Source organism: Ranitomeya imitator, chromosome 1, assembly GCF_032444005.1.
Source record: "Ranitomeya imitator isolate aRanImi1 chromosome 1, aRanImi1.pri, whole genome shotgun sequence".
NCBI lineage: Eukaryota > Metazoa > Chordata > Amphibia > Anura > Dendrobatidae > Ranitomeya > Ranitomeya imitator.
The window spans coordinates 130,174,388-130,194,599 of record NC_091282.1 but is presented as its reverse complement, the minus strand read 5'-3'; the positions used below and the strand labels follow the sequence as shown (position 1 = coordinate 130,194,599).

Below are 20,212 nucleotides of genomic sequence, written 5' to 3'. Positions count from 1 at the left end.
GACAAAAGTGGATCTCACCACTGACGAAGACAGACGTCTGCACCATGATAACTTTTCAAGCAGTGGCATGAAGTCAGTGAAACAGCTGAGGCTGGAGGTCTGATTTAAAGCCCAATTTAAAGAAAAATGCCTTCTGATGCTTTGTGTAGACACGGTTTGATGCCTCAGGCTGCCGTCACACTAGCAGTATTTGGTCAGTATTTTACATCAGTATTTGTAAGCCAAAACCAGTAGTGGGTGATAAATGCAGAAGTGGTGCAAATGTTTCTATTATACTTTTCCTCTATTTGTTCCACTCCTGATTTTGTGTGACGGCAGCCTTAGGGTTTGTATGTGAGGTCCTATGGATCAATCGAAGAACCAGTGGTGTGGCCATTTCTCCAAAGTGTTCCTGGAGCTGATAAAGGGTTTTTCCCATAAACAAAGTTTATTTTAATGAAAATATTAATCAATAAATCTTTGAATAACTATAAGTTCCACAACTGGACATGTTAAAGATGTTGTCCACTACTTGGGACAAAGTCTTGTCATAGCCATGACTTGTCCACCATAAAATAAAGCTTATACTGCCCTCCCGAGCTGGTGCCGTTCCCGCAGTGTGGGAACTCGCAGTACCAGGGTCACTGTCCCCGCCTCTTGTGAAATTGAGCATGAAATGGAAGTCCGAGATCAGCAGCAGCCCTGGCTTCCTCTTCTGAAGGCACAGACAGTGACACCAGAGCTGATCGGGTGTCCCGTGTTACAACAACAGCAAGAGAGCCTCAGGAGAGCGAGTGCCAACACTGCAGGAACAGCACCAGCACGGGGGATGAGTGTAAGCTTTACTATTTTATTGGGGCCAAACATTTTGTCAAGAAGGAGTTGTCCTAGTAGTGGACAAATCCTTTAAAATAAAATATTGTCCCTGTGCTGAGATAATCTTATAAATGTCCCCTGCTGTGTCCTGTGTAATGCCCGTGTCTGACCACACAGGGACATGCATCACCAAAGACCTCCCACATACTGGACAGCCTACGGGATGTTTTGTTTAAAATATATCTTCTTATTTATCAAATAGTTAAAAAACTTATTATTAATACACAATATTATTGTAATAATGCCTCCTATCTAAAGCAGATCAGATGTAGTTCCCAAAAGCAGTGAGTAGCATATATTGTATAACAAATAACTATGCCATCAGTACAGAGGCGTAGCTAGAGCTTTTGCCGCCCGGGGCTGATCCCGAGTTTGGCGCCCCCCACCCCCCCCCCCCCCAGCTCAATACACACAAAGGTTACCAAAAATGGTTTTCCTGTTTTGTAGAACTTAAACTGGGCCTAATGGTGTCACCCCCACATGCCACACCTGTGACTTAATACCACCACACCATGACCAGGCCACATAGTGACCGAATAATACTACATACAAGGGACAAATACCACAACACCATTTCCAGACCACATATTACCACCACATAGTGACTGAATACTACAATACTGATCAGTAATAAAAAAAAACCCACAATACTATCACCATAAGTGCCAGTATTCACAGGAGATCTGTACTTAGTATGCAATGTCTGTGTAGAGGTAATACAGAGATCACTGGTGACATTATACACAGGACCTCTATATAGTATACAGTGTATAGTGTCAGTGTATAGGTAACACTGACTCACCAGTGACGTCTCTAGGTGAAGTCCTTCATCTTTCATCCAGCACAGACCGCCATCATTCCTTCCAGCCAGGACTCATTTCTGCAGGAAATAACACAGTTATCTCGAGCTCCGCTTGCAGAACACATTACTTAATTTTTCACAACTTCTACATTACATCACATGAAGAAAAAAAGGTGATATAGTGTCACTCTGCACAGTAACAGGACCGCCCCCCCATTTAAAACAGTATACTCAAAAAATAAAATAAATACATCACTGCAGTAACAATATCCCTTAATTATCCCCTATGGTAATAATATTCCCCACCCTGGCCCCGTTTATCTCATTCCTGGCTCCAGCCATATGTTGTCGTATCCTGCCCTCATGAGTATCCATTCTACCCCATATGATCTCCCCATCCTGCCCCACCAGCCTCCATCGTATCCGTCCTGCCCCATGATCCAATCCTGCCCCGTGTCTCCAATCATGCCCCGTATCTACATTCTGCCCATGCCTCAAGTCCTGCCCCCAGTGTGTCCAGCATATTACCCCCATGTTGTCCAACAATCTGCCCCAGTGTGTCCAGCATATTACCCCCATGTTGTCCAGCAATCTGCCCCAGTGTGTCCAGCATATTACCCCCAGTGTGTCCAGCAATCTGCCCCAGTATGTCCAGCATATTACCCCCAGTGTGTCCAGCAATCTGCCCCAGTGTCCAGCCTTTCCCCAGTGTGTCCAGCATATTACCCCCAGTGTCCAGCATTGCCCCAGTGTGTCCAGTATATTACCCCCAGTGTGTCCAGCAATCTGCCCCAGTGTCCAGCATTGCCCCAGTGTGTCCAGAAGTCTGCCTCAGGGTCTCCAGCATTGCCTCAATGTGTCCAGAAATCTGCCCCAGGGTCTCCAGTATTGCCCCAGTGTGTCCAGCAATCTGCCCCAGGGTCTCCAGTATTGCCCCAGTGTGTCCAGCAATCTGCCCCATGGTCTCCTGTATTGCCCCAGTGTGTCCAGCATTCTGCCCCATGGTCTCCAGTATTGCCCCAGTATGTCCAGAAGTCTGCCCCAGGGTCTCCAGCATTGCCTCAATGTGTCCTGAAATCTGCCCCATGGTCTCCAGTATTCAGTGTGTCCAGCATTCTGCCCCATAGTCTCCAGTATTGCCCCAGTGTGTCCAGCAATCTGCCCCATGGTCTCCTGTATTGCCCCAGTGTGTCCAGCAATCTGCCCCATAGTCTCCTGTATTGCCCCAGTGTGTCCAGCAATCTGCCCCATGGTCTCCTGTATTGCCCCAGTGTGTCCAGCAATCTGCCCCATAGTCTCCTGTATTGCCCCAGTGTGTCCAGCATTCTGCCCCATGGTCTCCAGTATTGCCCCAGTGTGTCCAGCAATCTGCCCCATAGTCTCCTGTATTGCCCCAGTGTGTCCAGCAATCTGCCCCATGGTCTCCTGTATTGCCCCAGTGTGTCCAGCAATCTGCCCCATAGTCTCCTGTATTGCCCCAGTGTGTCCAGCAATCTGCCCCATGGTCTCCTGTATTGCCCCAGTGTGTCCAGCATTCTGCCCCATGGTCTCCAGTACAGCCCCAGTGTGTCCAGCAATCTGCCCCATGGTCTCCAGCATTGCCCCAGCCCCAGACAGTCAGACATAAAGAAAAAAAAAAAAAAAGTAAAATCCTCACCTCTCCCGTTCCCAGCGCAGGTCCGGTGCAGTCAGCGTCTCTCCGGCTCTGCGACGCTCAGGACAGAGAGGCAGAGCGGCGCGCACAGTAGTGACGTCATCGCGCCCTCTGCTCTGAGACGTCGCAGAGTCAGAGGACGCTGCAGCTGCCGGCGCCGCAGGAACCAGGAGAGGTGAGTATAGAGCGGGGGGCGGGGGCGGGACCCGGGGGTGGGGGGAGCTGGCCCTGGTCGTGGCGGCGGACGGCGCCGCCCGAAGATTTAAAGGGGCGTCTTTTTTTTTTTTTTTTATCTTCTTCTCCTGCAGCGCCGGCCGCCCCCAGCATTGTGCCGCCCGGGGCGGACCGCCCCCCCCCTTCCTACGCCACTGCATCAGTAACATTCTAAATGATTCCACCATTAGAGTCATAAGGACAAAATAACCTATAGAAAAACTTGCAATAAAGTGCTTAGTAGTTACCGATTATATAAACATAGTAGCCAAATCATCCAAACATGATTACCTCTATGGGACCACACGAGACCTGCGTTCTACCCCAACGCGCGTTTCGATAAAATCTTCATACACCCCTGGAAGACGCACGCCCGATATAGATAGGGTACGTTCACATTTGCGGTTTGCGCCGCAGCGTCGCCGCCGCAACAAAACGCATGCGTCGTGCGGCCCTATCTAACATTGGCGCCGCATGGGGCCGCATGTGCATGCGTTGTGTTGCGTTTTACGCCGCATGCGGCGTTAGGGCGCACCTGTCTGGGCGCGGCAAACGCAACATGTTGGATTTTTTGTGCAGCGCCGACCTTTTAAAAAACGCATGCGTCGTGCGGCCCTATCTTTAACATTGGCGCCGCATGGGGCCGCATGTGCATGCGTTTTGCTGCGTTTTTGTTTGCGTTGTGCGTTGCGGCGACGACGCTGCAGCGCACAACGCAAATGTGAACTTAGACATAGATATATATATATATATACACACACACACACACACACACAACACGCGCGCGCACGGAGCGTCTCTCACTATGGCGCTGCCATTTCTGCTCGCAGACTCTCTCATCATTACTCCTGGGGCCGGGTAACACGTCCAGGTCTGGGGAATTCGCCTCAGAAGGTGCCCCTTACACTACCCGCCATTACTGGGGGCCACATACCGGCCGCTCCTCCCCGGCGCGCAGCACTCGCTCCGCTCACCTCCGCCGTCACCCCGGCCTCATCCTGACCCTCTATCTGTGTTTTTTGCCTTTCAGGTTCCTTTCAACTCTGCCGTCACGACGCTCCGCCTCCATCATGTGAGACGTCACATGACCCCCAAGGCATGAGTAGGTCACGTGACCTGCTCTCGCGTAGCTTTGTGTCTGCGGTGCTTGCGGATGACGTCACGCCTGCGCTCGCTCCAACCGGGGTACAGTATAACAAGACGCATACATTTTTGTTAGCGACAATCATTAAAAAAAAATGGGGGAGAAATCTGAGAAAATGTGCTGGACCCCGAGCAAGAATTCACCCCAATGTGCAGCTGTTCGCGCCACTAGATAACCCCGCCCACATCACGTGCAACTCATGGAGGCGGAGCCAGCAGTAGCTGAAACTGCAATGCATAAGGCTGGCTGTCGCGTGGCCGCTTAAACTTTCTTTCTGATTTGTCCTTTTTAAATTAATGAGATTCATTGGCTGACTTGGAAGACAACCAATCACAGACACAGGTGACTGTATAAAAAGGGAGTCGGCCGCACAGAGCGGTTATTATCCCGGCGATTTTTCTGTGGAGAAGAACTTCTATCAGAGGAACAGCATGTCAGGACGTGGGAAGCAAGGTGGCGGCAAAGCTCGGGCGAAGGCTAAGACCCGCTCATCTCGGGCAGGTCTTCAGTTTCCGGTGGGACGTGTTCACAGACTCCTCCGCAAGGGCAACTATGCCGAGAGGGTTGGTGCCGGCGCTCCCGTTTATTTAGCGGCTGTGCTGGAATATCTCACTGCCGAGATTCTCGAGCTGGCGGGAAACGCGGCCCGAGACAACAAAAAGACGCGCATCATCCCGCGCCATCTGCAGCTGGCCGTGCGCAACGACGAGGAGCTGAACAGGCTGCTGGGCGGCGTGACCATCGCCCAGGGCGGCGTCCTGCCCAACATCCAGGCCGTGCTGCTGCCCAAGAAGTCCGCCAGCTCCGCGCCCGCCTCAGGAAAAGGCGGGAAGAAGAGCGCCCAGCAATCCCAGGAATACTAAGCCCAGAGGTGGAAGTGGAGACTGATGAAACCCAAAGGCCCTTCTAAGGGCCACCCACATGTGTAAGAGAGCGGAGAGCCGTGACTATTCCCCAGGGAGCCGCTCCATCGCGGCTGCCCCACGTGTACTAGCAGTCGGTATTAGCTGTTCTCCCCTCCCCCACACCGGGCAGAGCCGTTATACCGGGTTTCTCTACATCGGTAGGCGCAGTTTCTCTGTGTGATCCTGTTAGTGAGGCGGCTCCCTGCTGTACATTTGCCGCCGGTTCTGTGAGGAGCGGTCATGTCCGCCCTTGTGTACCAGGCTGGCAGTGGACACGTGGAGGATATAAAATGCTGCGGGAGAGACGCTCTGTTTTCAGCGTCATAACCGCATCTGCCAGATGTAACCGCATAGTGGATGGGATTGCTTAGATATCCCATGTTCGCTATGTGCACTGCGCCTGCCTATTGCCTAAGGTTGTCTGTGCCCATGATCCTGGCATAGCAGCGCTTTGGACTCTACACATTTTACCAGCATCCTGTTTAACGCAGGGAAAGCTGCATGTTTTCACTGAAAAATGCGGACGGAGGCTATGTGCACACGTAGAAAAATCCGCTGCAGACTTGATAAATCTGCAGTGCAAAACCGCTGCGGATTCTGCTGCAGTTTTCCATCTGCAGTTTTCTATTGGAGCAGATGGAAAACCGCTACGGATTCCGCACAAAGAATTGACATGCTGCGTAAAATAATCCGCTGCGTTTCTGCACGGCTTTTTCCTCAGCATGGGCACAGCATTTTTGGTTTCCCATAAGTTTACATTGTACTGTAAACCAGAGGAACTGCTGCGGATCCGCAACAAATTCTGCAACGTGTGCACACGGCCTTACTGCATCAGTACATTCTATCAATTAAACTTTTGGTGCATAGACTATTGTCCCAAGAAAAATCGACATGCTGCAGTCCTGAAAGATGCCATGTGTCCATTTTACTTGCAGGCACACAGTGGACATGGGATTCCCAGGAATGCCACCCATTATGTTGTAACTTCTAGCTGCTGCGGTTTTGATACATTAAAGGGAACCTGAGCTAAGCCCACCAGCGTCAGGAGCTTATCTACAGCGTTCTGTAATGCTTATTTTCTGGATGTATTTTCTGCGCTCCTACATCCGTGAGGCCGGCCTCACAATAGCGAGTTTTACGGACGTATGAGAGGTGCAGAAAATACGGATTGCATACGGTACAATGATTCTCTATGGCCCAGCTCCTATCTACCGTATTTTACTGATCCGTATTATACGGTCTTCTACGGCTGTAGAAAATCGCAGTATGCTGCGTTTATCACTTTATTGCGCAAAAAATACGCCAATGAAAGTCTATGGGGGCGAGAAAAATACAGATTACACACGGACCAACAGTGTGACTTGCGAGAAATACGCAGCGGTGTTCTATAGAAAAGCCGGCAATTCAGTGCGGTGTAAAGTAAAATCACACTGACATGTTAGAATAGAATAGCGAAGATAAATGTCTACACACAGTATAGGGGTGTGTATATATATTTTCTACTATATAATTGTCTGAGGCAGGGGTGTCAAACTGCATTCCTCGAGGGCTGCAAACAGGTCATGTTTTCAAGATTTCCTTGTACTGCACAGGTGATAATTTAATCACCTACACAAATAATGAGTTGGTGATTAAATTATCACCTGTGCAGTACAAGGAAATCCTGAAAACATGACCTGTTTGCAGCCCTCGAGGAATGCAGTTTGACACCCCTGGTCTAAGGGTCACTAACGTCTTTCCTTCTGTCTGTCACGGATATTCATTGGTCGCGGCCTCTGTCAGTCATGGAAATCCAAGTCGCTGATTGGTCGTAGCGACGGGCACAGTCCGGAAGAAAATGGCTGCTCCTTCCTCCATGCAGTCAGCGCCCGCTCCATACTCCCCTCCGGTCACTGCGCCCGCTCCGTACTCCCCTCCTGTCAGCGCTCACACAGGGTTAATGGCAGCGTTGACCGCGGTGTAACGCACTCGGTTAATGCTGCTATTAACCCTGTATGACCAACTTCTTACTATTCATGCTGCCTATGCAGCATGAATAGTAAAAATATCTAATGTTAAAAATAATAAAAAAAAGTTACATACCTTCCGGAACCTCCAGATCGAAGTGGCTGGTTACCGATGCTCCTCGCGGCGCCCCGGTGACCGCTACATGCAGTGTGGTCTCGCGAGATGATGACGTGCGGTCTCGCAAGACCGCTACGTCGTCATCATCTCGCGAGACCGCAATGCAATCTTCAGACTCGAGCACGCGAGGAGCATTGGTAAGCTGACATGTCCCGGCTTTGATGCGGGCTCACCGCTGGACCCTGCATCAAAACGCGGTATCTGACCTCAGACATACTATCCTGTCCGAGGTCAGAAAGAGGTTAATAAGATGTGTAGTAGAGGGGTGACAAGGACACTAAACTTCAGGAGGGCAAATTTCCAATGGATGAGAGATGATCTTGGTAATTAACTGGGACAATATCCTGAGACATAAAAATACACAAAGAAAATGGGAGACGTTTATTAGCATCCTGGATAGGACCTGTGCATAGTATATACCGTATGGGAATAAACATACTAGAAAAATGAGGAAACCAATATGGCTAAATAGAGCTGTAAGTGACAAAAAGAAAGCATTTAGAGAATTAAAGGAAGTAGGTAGTTAGGAGGCATTAAATAATTACAGAAAATTAAATAAATTCTGTAAAAAGCAAATCAAGGCAGCAAAGATTGAGACAGCGACTCATTGCCAGAGAGAGTAAAAATAATCCCAAAATATTCTTTAACTACGTAAATAGTAAGAAACTAAAAAAATGATAGTGTTGGCCCCCTTAAAAATAGTCTGGGTGAAATGGTGGATGAGGATGAGGAAAAAGCCAATCTGCTAAATGACTTTTTTCCATCAGTATTTACACAAGAAAATTCCATGGCAGACAATATGATCAGTGATAACAAAAATTCCCCATTAAGTGTCACCTGCTTAACCAAGCAGGAAGTACGTCGGCGTCTAAAAATCACTAAAATTGACAAATCTTGGGGCCCGGATGGGATACACCACCGAGTACTGCAGGAATTAAGTACAGTTATTGATAGACCATTTTTTTAATCTTTAAAGAGTCCATAATAACAGGGTCTGTGCCACAGGACTGGCGTATAGCAAATGTGCCAATATTCAAAAAGGGGACAAAAACTGAACTCGGAAATTATAGGCCAGTAAGCTTAACCTCTACTGTGGGTAAAATCCTGGAGGGCATTCTAAGGGATGCTATACTGGAGTATCTGCAGAGGAATAACCTCATGACCCAATACCAACATGGGTTTACTAGGGACCGTTCCTGTCAGACTAATCTGATCAATTTCTATGAAGAGGTAAGGGTACCGTCACACAGTGCAATTTTCATCGCTACGACGGTACGATCCGTGACGCTCCAGCGTCGTAACAATATCGCTCCAGCGTCGTAGACTGCTGTCACACTTTGCAATCTACGACGCTGGAGCGATAATTTCATGACGTATGTGCGATGTAGAAGCCGTTGGTTACTATGCGCACATCGTATACGATATATGTTACACCATGCAATCATGCCGCCACAGCGGGACACTAGACGACGAAAGAAAGTTTCAAACGATCTGCTACGACGTACGATTCTCAGCGGGGTCCCTGATCGCAGGAGGGTGTCAGACATTGCGATATCGCTCGAACGTCACAGATATATCGCTCGAACGTCACGAATCGTGCCGTCGTAGCGATCAAAATTTCACTGTGTGACGGTACTTTAAGTTCCGGACTGGACCAAGGGAGCCCAGTGGATGTAGTGTATATGGACTTTTCAAAAGCTTTTGATATGGTGCCACACAAAAGGTTGATACATAAAATGAGAATAATGAGCTGTAAGGGGCGCAATAAGTGACAAAAAGAAAGCATTTAGAGAATTAAAGGAAGTAGGTAGTGAGGAGGCATTAAATAAATACAAAAAATTAAATAAATTCTGTAAAAAGCAAATCAAGGCAGCAAAGATTGAGACAGAGAGACTCATTGCCAGACAGAGTAAAAATAATCCTAAAATATTCTTTAACTACATAAATAGTAAGAAACTAAAAAATGATAGTGTTGGCCCCCTTAAAAATAGTCTGGGTGAAATGGTGGATGAGGATGAGGAAAAAGCCAATATGCTAAATGACTTTTTTCATCAGTATTTACACAAGAAAATCCCATAGCAGACAAAATGACTAGTGATAAAAATTCCCAATTAAATGTCACCTGTTTAACCCAGCAGGAAGTGCGGCGGCGTCTAAAAATCACTAAAATTGACAAATCTCCGGGCCCGGATGGGATACACCCTCGAGTACTGCAGGAATTAAGTACAGTCATTGATAGACCATCATTTTTAATTTTTAAAGACTCCATAATAACAGGGTCTGTACCACAGGACTGGCGTATAGCAAATGTGGTGCCAATATTCAAAAAGGGGACAAAAACTGAACTCGGAAATTATAGGCCAGTAAGCTTAACCTCTACTGTGGGTAAAATCCTGGAGGGCATTCTAAGGGATGCTATACTGGAGTATCTGAAGAGGAATAACCTCATGACCCAGTATCAGCATGGGTTTACTAGGGACCGTTCATGTCAGACTAATTTGATCAGTTTCTATGAAGAGGTAAGTTCCGGACTGGACCAAGGCAACCCAGTGGATGTAGTGTATATGGACTTTTCAAAAGCTTTTGATACGGTGCCACACAAAAGGTTCATACATAAAATGAGAATAATGGGGATAGGGGACAATATGTGTAAGTGGGTTAAGAGCTGGCTCAGGGATAGGAAACAAAGGGTGGTTATTAATGGAGCACACTCGGACTGGATAGCGGTTAGCAGTTGGGTACCACAGGGGTCAGTATTGGGCCCTCTTCTTTTTAACATATTTATTAATGATCTTGTAGGGGGCATTCAGAGTAGAATTTCAATATTTGCAAATGACACTAAACTCTGCAGGGTAATCGATACAGAGGAGGACAATTTTATATTACAGGATGATTTATGTACACTAGAAGCTTGGGCTGATAAATGGCAAATGAGCTTTAATGGGGATAAATGTAAGGTCATGCACTTGGGTAGAAGTAATAAGATGTAATGCATAAATATATGAGGGGACAGTACAAAGACCTTTCTGATGATCTTTTTAATCATAGACCTGAAACCAAGACAAGGGGGCATCCTCTGCGTTTGGAGGAAAAAAGGTTTAAGTATAATAACACACTCGGATTCTTTACTGTAAGGGTACTGTCACACATAACGATATCGTTAACGATGTCGTTGCTTTTTGTGACGTAGCAACGATATCGTTAACTAAATCGTTATGCGTGACAGCGACCAACGATCAGGCCCCTGCTGGTCGCTGGGGAAAGTCCAGCACTTTATGTTGTCGCTGGATCTCCCGCTGACATCGCTGAATCGGCGTGTGTGACGCCGATTCAGCGATGTCGTCACTGGTAACCAGGGTAAACATCGGGTTACTAAGCACAGGGCCGCGCTTAGTAACCCGATGTTTACCCTGGTTACCGTTGTAAATGTAAAAAAACAAACACTACATATTTACATTCCCGGTGTCTGGTCATGTCCCTCACCTTCAGCTTCCCGCACTGACTGGTGAGCGCCGGTCAGCCGTAAAGCAAAGCACAGCGGTGACGTCACCGCTGTACTTTACGGCCGGTGCTCAGTCAGTGCTGGAAGCTGAAGGCGAGGGACATGACCAGACACCGGGAATGTAAGTATGTAGTGTTTGTTTTTTTTCATTTACAACGGTAACCAGGGTAAACATCGGGTTACTAAGCGCGGCCCTGCGCTTAGTAACCCGATGTTTACCCTGGTTACCCGGGGACTTCAAGATCGTTGGTCGCTGGAGAGCTGTCTGTGTGACAGCTCTCCAGCGACGCTGCAGCGATCGACATCGTTGTCGGTATCGCTGCAGCGTCGCTTAGTGTGACGGTACCTTAAGAGCAGTGAGACTATGGAACTCTCTGCCGTATGATGTTGTAATGAGTGATTCATTACTTAAATTTAAGAGGGGACTAGATACCTTTCTGGAAAAGTATAATGTTACAGGGTATATACACTAGATTCCTTGATAGGGCGTTGATCCAGGGAACTAGTCTGATTGCCGTATGTGGAGTCGGGAAGGATTTTTTTTTCCTTAATGTGGAGCTTACTCTTGCCACATGGGTTTTTTTTTGCCTTCCTCTGGACAGAGTCCCTTTAAAGTCTTCCTTCAACCTTAATAACTATGTTACTATGCGTGTATAATACCAGACAACTCCTTTAATGTTACTATGTCAAAACAACATTACTGTGCACATGTTCCTTTTGTGAATTATTTGAACCATTTCAGGGTTTGGCAATCTTGAATCAGTGAAAAGTGTCATGTTCAATCCTCAGGTGTCATTGGAAGCCATCTGCTTAATATTCTTGAAAGCACAGAGCAAAGATGCTGCAAAAACAACTGGAAAGACTCTTCAGGGGATTGATAAGTCTGCGTTGTCCCAAAACATCTTTGAACTGGAAAACTTGGCAGTGCTGTTGACATCTTAAAGGCGCCATGTGCAAATGGCTTACAAGAAAAGATTGCTGAGCTCCAAGAGAAAATAAATGCATTCCGTTTGGGCAGAATTAATTTGGTAAATTTGGTTCTTTTTAACAAGAGAATTTGACAATCTGAATTTCACTGTCTCATCCAGGTTAATTTTTGCAGTGTTTAAACAAAGCACAGTAGGCATGAGACTTAAGTTACCTTCACACTCAGCGACACTGCAGCGATACCGACAACGATGTCGATCACTGCAGCGTCGCTGTTTGGTCGCTGGAGAGTTGTCACACAGACACCTCTCCAGCGACCAACGATCCCGAGGTCCCCAGGTAACCAGGGTAAACATCGGGTTACTAAGCGCAGGGCCGCACTTAGTAACCCGATGTTTACCCTGGTTACCAGCATAAAAGTAAAAAAAACCAAACACTACATACTTACCTACCGCTGTCTGTCCCCGGCGCTCAGCTTCTCTGCACTCCTCCTGCACTGACTGTGAGCACAGCAGCCGGAAAGCAGATGGGGGAACTTAACCGCTCTGCTTTCCGGCTGACCGACGCTCACAGCCAGTACAGGAGGAGTGCAGAGAAGCTGAGCGCCGGGGACAGACAGCGGTAGGTAAGTATGTAGTGTTTGTTTTTTTTACTTTTACGCTGGTAACCAGGGTAAACATCGGGTTACTAAGCGCGGCCCTGCGCTTAGTAACCCAATGTTTACCCTGGTTACCATTGAAGACATCGCTGGATCGGTGTCACACACGCCGATTCAGCGATGTCTGCAGGGAGTCCAGCGACGAAATAAAGTTCTGGACTTTCCTCAGCGACCAACGATCTCCCAGCAGGGGCCTGATCGTTGGTCGCTGTCACACAGAACAATTTCCTTAACGATATCGTTGCTACGTCACAAAAAGCAACGATATCGTTAACGATATCGTTATGTGTGAAGGTACCTTTATAGAAATGTTATCCACTTTTCTTGAACTGTAATTGCGGTTTTCTCCATCGTCTCATTGGGGGACACAGGACTGTGGGTGTATGCTACTGCCGCCAGGAGACTGACACTAAGTAGATACAAAAAAAGTTAGCTCCTCCTCCATAGTATACACCTTGACACTGGCCCTGACAGCTCCAGTTTATGCTTAGTGTCCGTAGGAGGCACATCTCTGGGTTTTCCCAGATGCTTTTTTCTCTGAAGATAAGACAGGGGCGACGGACCCTTTTGAAGGGGTCCGATCTCCCCAAACCAACAACGGGCGAGCACGTGGAGTGTCGCCTCCACGTATCCTCTCCCGCGACGTGGGATTTTTTGCCGGACTAAAGGTACCGTCACACTAGACGATATCGTTAGCGATCCGTGACGTTGCAGCGTCCTCGCTAGCGATATCGTCCAGTGTGACAGGCAGCAGCGATCAGGCCCCTGCTGTGCTGTCGCTGGTCGGGCAAGAAAGTCCAGAACTTTATTTGGTCGCTGGACTCCCCGCAGACATCGCTGAATCGGCGTGTGTGACACCGATCCAGCGATGTCTTCACTGGTAACCAGGGTAAACATCGGGTAACTAAGCGCAGGGCCGCGCTTAGTAACCCGATGTTTACCCTGGTTACCATCCTAAAAGTAAAAAAAACAAACACATACTTACCTACCGCTGTCTGTCCTCCAGCGCTGTGCTCTGCTCTCCTCCTGCACTGACTGTGAGCGTCGGTCAGCCGGAAAGCAGAGCGGTGACGTCACCGCTCTGCTTTCCGGCCGCTGTGCTCACACAGACAGTACAGGAGGAGAGCAGAGCACAGCGCTGGAGGACAGACGGCTGTAGGTAAGTATGTAGTGTTTGTTTTTTTTACTTTTAGGATGGTAACCAGGGTAAACATCGGGTTACTAAGCGCGGCCCTGCGCTTAGTTACCCGATGTTTACCCTGGTTACCGGCATCGTTGGTCGCTGGAGAGCGGTCTGTGTGACAGCTCTCCAGCGACCAAACAGCGACGCTGCAGTGATCCGGATCGTTGTCGGTATCTCTGCAGCGTCACTAAGTGTGACGGTACCTTAAGAACCTGACCACCCTGAGGTAACGGAACCCTAGGTTGTACAGGCATTCATTCCTTGTCCGTGCAGCTTCCACTTCATCACCAATGCACTGGCTACGGTGTTTAAGGGAGGCAGACGGTCTCTCTCCTCACCTTCTGAAGGGTGTAAGGAGTTAGGCTGCCTGCACCGTCTTTCCATATATATATATAGATATATATATTTATATGTGAGTTTTGTTTGTCTGACCTCATGCGCTGTCAGAAGGCTGCATGGGGGCTCCTGCTTCATCGCGCGTTCTGCTGGTGCTGCACAGGTGGCGACTATTTCCGGCGCTGTGCTGGGTTCCAGCCTTATTCCCCATAAGCAAGGACACGGGCGTCTTCAGCAGGGGCATGGGCGGAAGTCCCACCCCTTTTTCGGCGACTTCCGGTTCCTTGTGCAGCCTGAGGCATTATGGATCTTGTAGTCTGGGGCATGGGCGGAAGTCCCGCCCCTTTTCGGCGACTTCCGGTTTTCTGTGTGGCCTGTGGCATTATGGGTCTTGTAGTCTGGGGCATGGGCGGAAGTCCCGCCTCCATCGGCGGCGGTTTACTTCCGATTTCGCGCACCCAGCTTTCCTGGGAGAGCTTGAGAAGGAGTAAAATCTAGTCCCCTGCTTCGGCCTAGTCCGGGTCCATGCACGGTAACTCCTCCCACGTTCTCAGGCTTCCGCCTTGTAATCTAGTTCATATGTGTGATTTGCACAGGAGACATGGTTCAGTGTTGGGGAACATACGGGGACACAGGACTGGGGTAAGTGCTACTTCCCTCAGCCTGACAGCAGTATTTGTTCTAGACCTAGTAGCAGCAGCGGCAGCAATAGAGTCATCATGTCTAGAAAGACTAAGACTCACTCAGTTCTTTATACCTCATGCATTACCTGTCAGTCTGCTTTTCCGCATGCGCAAATTAACCATCTCTGTGAGGCTTGTGATTCCGAACGCGTGCAGGAGCCCCCGTCTGCTACCCCGCCTGCTATCCTGCCGGGTGTGTCTGTACCTGGGTCGGCAGTGTCTCCCCCTGAGTGGGTCATATCATTAACGCAGTCTATGGCGTCTCTAACAAAGGCGGTTGAGTCCCTTCAAGCCCCTGTCAGGGACATTCATCCGCCTGTTTTGGATAAATCCTCCGATTCTCAGGATCCTCCGACCTGCAGGGGCCGTGCTCCCTCTAGGCAGACGCGGGGGAAAAGAACCCACACAGCGTCTCCCGGTCCGTCAGGTGCATCAGCATCTTTGAATTCCGTCTCTCGATCTCCCTCTCCTGTGAAATTGAGTGAACACGGTTCGGACTATGACTCAGAGGGGTCTTTTGATTTAGAAGCTCCTGATTATCAGGAATCTGTTGACAGTCTCATTGATACCGTTAATCAGTCTTTGGGAGTAGAGGATGTGGCCACCTTACCTTTTGGTCATAAGGTGTCCTTTAAAAAAATTCAAGCAACCTCATAAGGTGTTTTCTACTCATCCTGAGTTTGAGGATTTAGTCCAACGTCACATGGAGCGACCAGATAAACGTTTCTTAGGCCAGAAGGCCCTAGGTACAAGGTATCCTTTCACACCAGAGCTTTGTAAAAAGTGGGCAGAATCCCCTTCAGTGGCTCCCCCCGTGTCACGTTTAGCCTCTACCACGCTGCTGTCTCTTCCTAATGGGTCGGCTATTAAAGGGACACTGTCACCTGAATTTGGAGGGAACAATCTTCAGCCATGGAGGTGGGGTTTTGGGGTTTTTGATTCACCCTTTCCTTACCTGCTGGCTGCATGCTGGCTGCAATATTGAATTGAAGTTCATTCTCTGTCCTCCATAGTACACGCCTGTGCAAGGCAAGATTGCCTTGTGCAGGCATATACTACGGAGGACAGAGAATGAACTTCAATCCAATATTGCAGCCAGCGGGTAAGGAAAGGGTGAATCAAAAACCCAAAAACCCCGCCTCCATGGCTGAAGATTGTTCCCTCCAAATTTAGGAGACAGTGTCCCTTTAAGGATCCGACTGATCGGCTCATAGAGAGTCTAGCTCGGTCTGTGTTTGAGGCTTCAGGATCCGCCCTCGCGCCGTCTTTTGCGGCTACATGGGTTGCCAAAGCTATGATAGCTTGGTCAGAGTCCGTAACTAAGGCTCTTCAGGATAGGGGGTTTCCTGTAGAGGTGATAGAGATGTCAAATCAGATATCTTTAGTGGGAAATTATCTGATTAATGCATCCTTGGATGCGGCAAATTGTTCAGCATTGGCTGCTGCAAATGCTATTGCTATCAGAAGGGCCCTATGGCTAAGAAATTGGCGGGCGGACTCTACTTCAAAAAAGTCCCTTAAATCCCTTCCTTATCAAGGTGGCCGACTTTTTGGCGCAAAATTGGATCAACTTATATCTGATACCACTGGAGGTAAAAGTAATTTCCTTCCTCAACAGAAGGTTAAGCAACCTTTTCGTCGCCAGTTTCAAGCAAGGTTTAAATCCTTTCGTAACTCCAGGTGGTCTGCAGCACCAAGCGCAGGTCCTCCAAGTCGGTCTATCCAAGACAGGAAGCACCAGGTCTCATATAGGGCCAATCCATTGGCAAGAATGCGGTATCAACTGTCAAGATCTAGGGGATCTAGATATCCTCGGTCTTCGGCTAAATGACTGGAGGCAGCCTTTCGTCGCTTCCAACAGAGTAGGCGGTCGCCTACTACTGTTCCATCAGTCCTGGCTGTCAGTTGTTCACGACAGATCGGTAAGAGACCTGGTGGTTTCAGGGTACAAAATAGAGTTTTCCTATCTCCCTCCAGGCCGTTTTTTTCCGTCCAGTCTTCCCAGTCCAAAAACCCGTCTAAGAGCTTTATTCAGAGCAGTCGAGTCTCTTCAGTCCAACGGGGTCATTGTCCCTGTTCCAAAGGAAGAAAGGTTCCAAGGATTCTATTCAAATCTGTTTACGGTTCCCAAAAAGGATGGGACCGTGAGACCCATTCTGGACCTAAAGTGTTTGAACAGATTCGTCAGCACTCATCACTTCCGTATGGAATCTCTCCGCTCGGTCATTTCGGCTATGGAAAGGGGAGAATTCCTAGCTTCCATAGATATTCAAGATGCCCATCTGCACGTCCCTATATTTCTTCCACATCAGAGATTTCTACGGTTTTCCATAGGCGAGCGACACTTCCAATTCACAGCATTACCTTTCGGGCTCGCGACTGCTCCCAGGGTGTTCACGAAGGTGATGGTAACAGTGGTGTCCATCCTGCACTCTCGAGGCATAGTCATTCTGCCATACTTAGACGATCTCTTAGTCAAAGGGTCAACTTTTCAGGCATGCAGGGACAACATCAACATCTCCTTGGACACCCTAGCTCGTCTAGGGTGGCTGATCAATTTAAAGAAGTCATCTCTAGTACCATCTCGAATGATTTCTTTTTTAGGAATGATCTTCGACACCTCTCGGGGTCTAACTATTTTACCCCAGGACAAGGTACTTTGTCTCCGGCAGGAGGTAAAAATCCTTCGGCAGCCGAGTTTCCACTCAATCCGGTTCTGCATGAAGGTCTTGGGCAGGATGGTAGCGGCTATAGAAGCGGTTCCATTCGCCCAATTCCATCTTCGTCCACTCCAACAGGCACTTCTGTCAGCCTGGGACAGGAGCCCTTTGTCTCTCAACCTCAGGTGTCGTCTGTCTCCAGGGGTCAGGCAATCCCTGATATGGTGGATGAGGAGTTCCTCCTTGCTACAGGGGAAAGCCTTTCCTCCAGTTCATTGGCTGGTAGTCACTACGGACGCCAGTCTTCTCGGTTGGGGAGCAGTGTTTCACCAGCACACGGCTCAGGGTCGTTGGTCCCCAAGGGAATCAACCCTTCCAATCAATCTGTTGGAGATAAGGGCAATTTGGCTGGCTTTGCAGCACTTTCACCATCTTCTGGCGGGTCGCCCGGTTCGGATCCAATCGGACAATGCCACGGCTGTGACATACGTAAATCATCAGGGGGCACTCGCAGCAGATCAGCCATGCGCGAGGTAGGGCAAGTCCTCCGCTGGGCCGAGAGCAATCACTCCGTGATCTCGGCAGTTTACATCCCGGGCAAGGAGAACTGGGCAGCGGACTTTCTGAGCCGACAGGGTCTTGCGTCCGGGGAATGGTCTCTTCACCCCGATGTTTTTCGGCAGATATGCCATCGCTGGGGAATCCCGGATGTGGATTTAATGGCCACCGGGTCGAATGCCAAGGTACCCAGGTTCGTCGCACGGTATCGAGATCCAGGAGCAATTGCCGTAGACGCACTAGTCCTATCTTGGAACCAATTTCGTCTTCCATATCTATTTCCCCCTCTGGCGCTGCTTCCAAAGGTAGTCAGGAAGATCAAGTCAGAGGGAGTTCCAGCAATTCTAGTCGCCCCGGATTGGCCTCGGTCATGGTACGCAGACCTAGTTCAGCTGATCGCCGGGGTTCCTTGGCAGCTTCCAATGCAGCCAGATCTTCTGTCGCAGGGGCCGATATTCCACCAGAACTTAGAGGCCCTGCGTTTGACGGCTTGGCCGTTGAATCTTGGATTCTGACCCAGGCCGGTTTTTCTCAAAAAGTAGCTTCCACTATGATCAATGCTCGAAAGACAGTTTCAGCACGCATTTACCACCACACCTGGAAAGTCTTTCTCTCATGGTGCAGGAAGAAGGGTCTTCCTCCTCTTCGGTTTTCCATTCCTAATGTCCTAGCTTTTCTCCAAGCTGGTCTAGACTCAGGTCTCGCTCCAAGTACCCTTAGGAGGCAAATATCAGCCTTATCGGTTCTTTTCCAGCGCAGGATCGCTACCAATCTGCAAGTAAAAACTTTTTTTGCAGGGAGTCTCTCATATAGTCCCTCCTTACAAAGCTCCGATAGAAGCTTGGGACCTTAATTTGGTCTTGAGTGCTCTTCAGGAACCTCCATTTGAGCCCCTCCAAGACGTCCCTTTAATGTACTTTTCTTGGAAGGTTTTGTTTCTGGTAGCTATAACTTCCATTAGGCGGGTATCGGAATTAGCGGCCTTGTCCTGTCAGGCGCCGTTTCTACAATTTCATCAGGATAAGTTGGTGCTGAGACCAGCACCTTCCTTTCTGCCAAAAGTAGTTTCCTCATTCCACATCAATGAGGATATTGTCCTGCCTTCTTTTTGTCCTGCGCTTACACATCGGGTGGAAAAAGCTCTCCATACTCTGGATTTGGTGAGAGCTCTGAGAAGATACGTTTCTCGGACCGCTTTTCGAAAGACGGATGCCCTGTTCGTCCTTCCAGTGGGTCATAGAAAGGGACTCACAGCTTCTAGGTCGTCCTTAGCCAGATGGATACAAGCCACTATTCAGGAGGCCTACCGTATCAAGGGTGCAGCCATCCCGGCTGGGATCAGGGCACACTCTACTCGGGCAGTAGGGGCTTCCTGGGCGCTTCGGCACCAAGCTTCAGCAGAGCAGGTTTGCAAAGCGGCAACTTGGTCCAGCCTGCACACCTTCTCTAAACATTATAATATCCACACTCAGGCCTCTGCTGATGCAAGTTTGGGAAGGAAAATTCTGCAGGCTGCAGTATCGCACCTATAGGCGGTAAGTGCCTAGGGGTTTATTCCAGTGAGTTTTTTTCTTCCCACCCTGGGACTGCTTTGGGACATCCCACAGTCCTGTAAAATAAAGGGGTTTATTACATACAAAGTCACAAACGTTTCGGTCAACTCTTGACCTTCATCAGTGTGCTAGAAAGAAAATTATATACAGAACAAAAAAATTATATTAACAAAACTGGGAGTGGAACAAAAAATAGGACATAGTGATAACAGAATAACAGAAGTATATACATCACGAGAACAAAAAAGTCATAAGACGTAAAGAGATATACAATCATGGAGTACAATCAGCAAAACCACGTCTATGTTAGAGTATAGCTGCAGATCGTTGTATGTGCAAGGAACCGCAAGAATAGAACATAAGTACCAGTGTGGGACTAGAAAAATATATACAGTGGCAAGGCAAGGAGAAGACTAAAGTAGTATTGCAGTGGAGGGGGGGGGGGGGGGGGGGGG

At 48.6% G+C, this 20,212-nt stretch overlaps 2 protein-coding genes across 7 annotated transcripts in view; one reads left to right on the top strand and one right to left on the bottom strand.

Moving 5' to 3' along the window:
• Nucleotides 1–4,598, bottom strand: part of ZFYVE16 (zinc finger FYVE-type containing 16) — a 103,893-nt gene extending 99,295 nt beyond the window's left edge. The window contains exons 1-2 of one of the 5 annotated variants that reach the window (XM_069750943.1): nucleotides 4,499–4,587; nucleotides 1,658–1,735 (exon numbers count right to left, since the gene is read on the bottom strand). The gene's annotated coding sequence lies outside the window, so the exon portion shown is untranslated. Of the gene's footprint in view, nucleotides 1–1,657; nucleotides 1,736–4,458 lie in introns of all 5 variants that reach the window. The other 4 variants (XM_069750960.1, XM_069750934.1, XM_069750951.1 and 1 more) reach the window with 4 other exon arrangements.
• A 277-nt stretch (nucleotides 4,599–4,875) lies between these two features.
• Nucleotides 4,876–12,223, top strand: LOC138664317 (histone H2AX-like). Of its 2 annotated transcripts, none has more exons than XM_069750913.1 (2): nucleotides 4,876–5,593; nucleotides 11,989–12,223. In XM_069750913.1, the coding sequence occupies exon 1, from the start codon at nucleotides 5,100–5,102 to the stop codon at nucleotides 5,529–5,531; it is 432 nt and encodes a 143-aa protein (XP_069607014.1). In that variant the 5' UTR covers nucleotides 4,876–5,099; the 3' UTR covers nucleotides 5,532–5,593; nucleotides 11,989–12,223. The 2 variants fall into 2 exon arrangements, with proteins under 2 accessions (XP_069607014.1, XP_069607025.1); XM_069750924.1 differs by having other exon boundaries at nucleotides 4,876–5,731.
• Nucleotides 12,224–20,212: the final 7,989 nt, after the last annotated feature.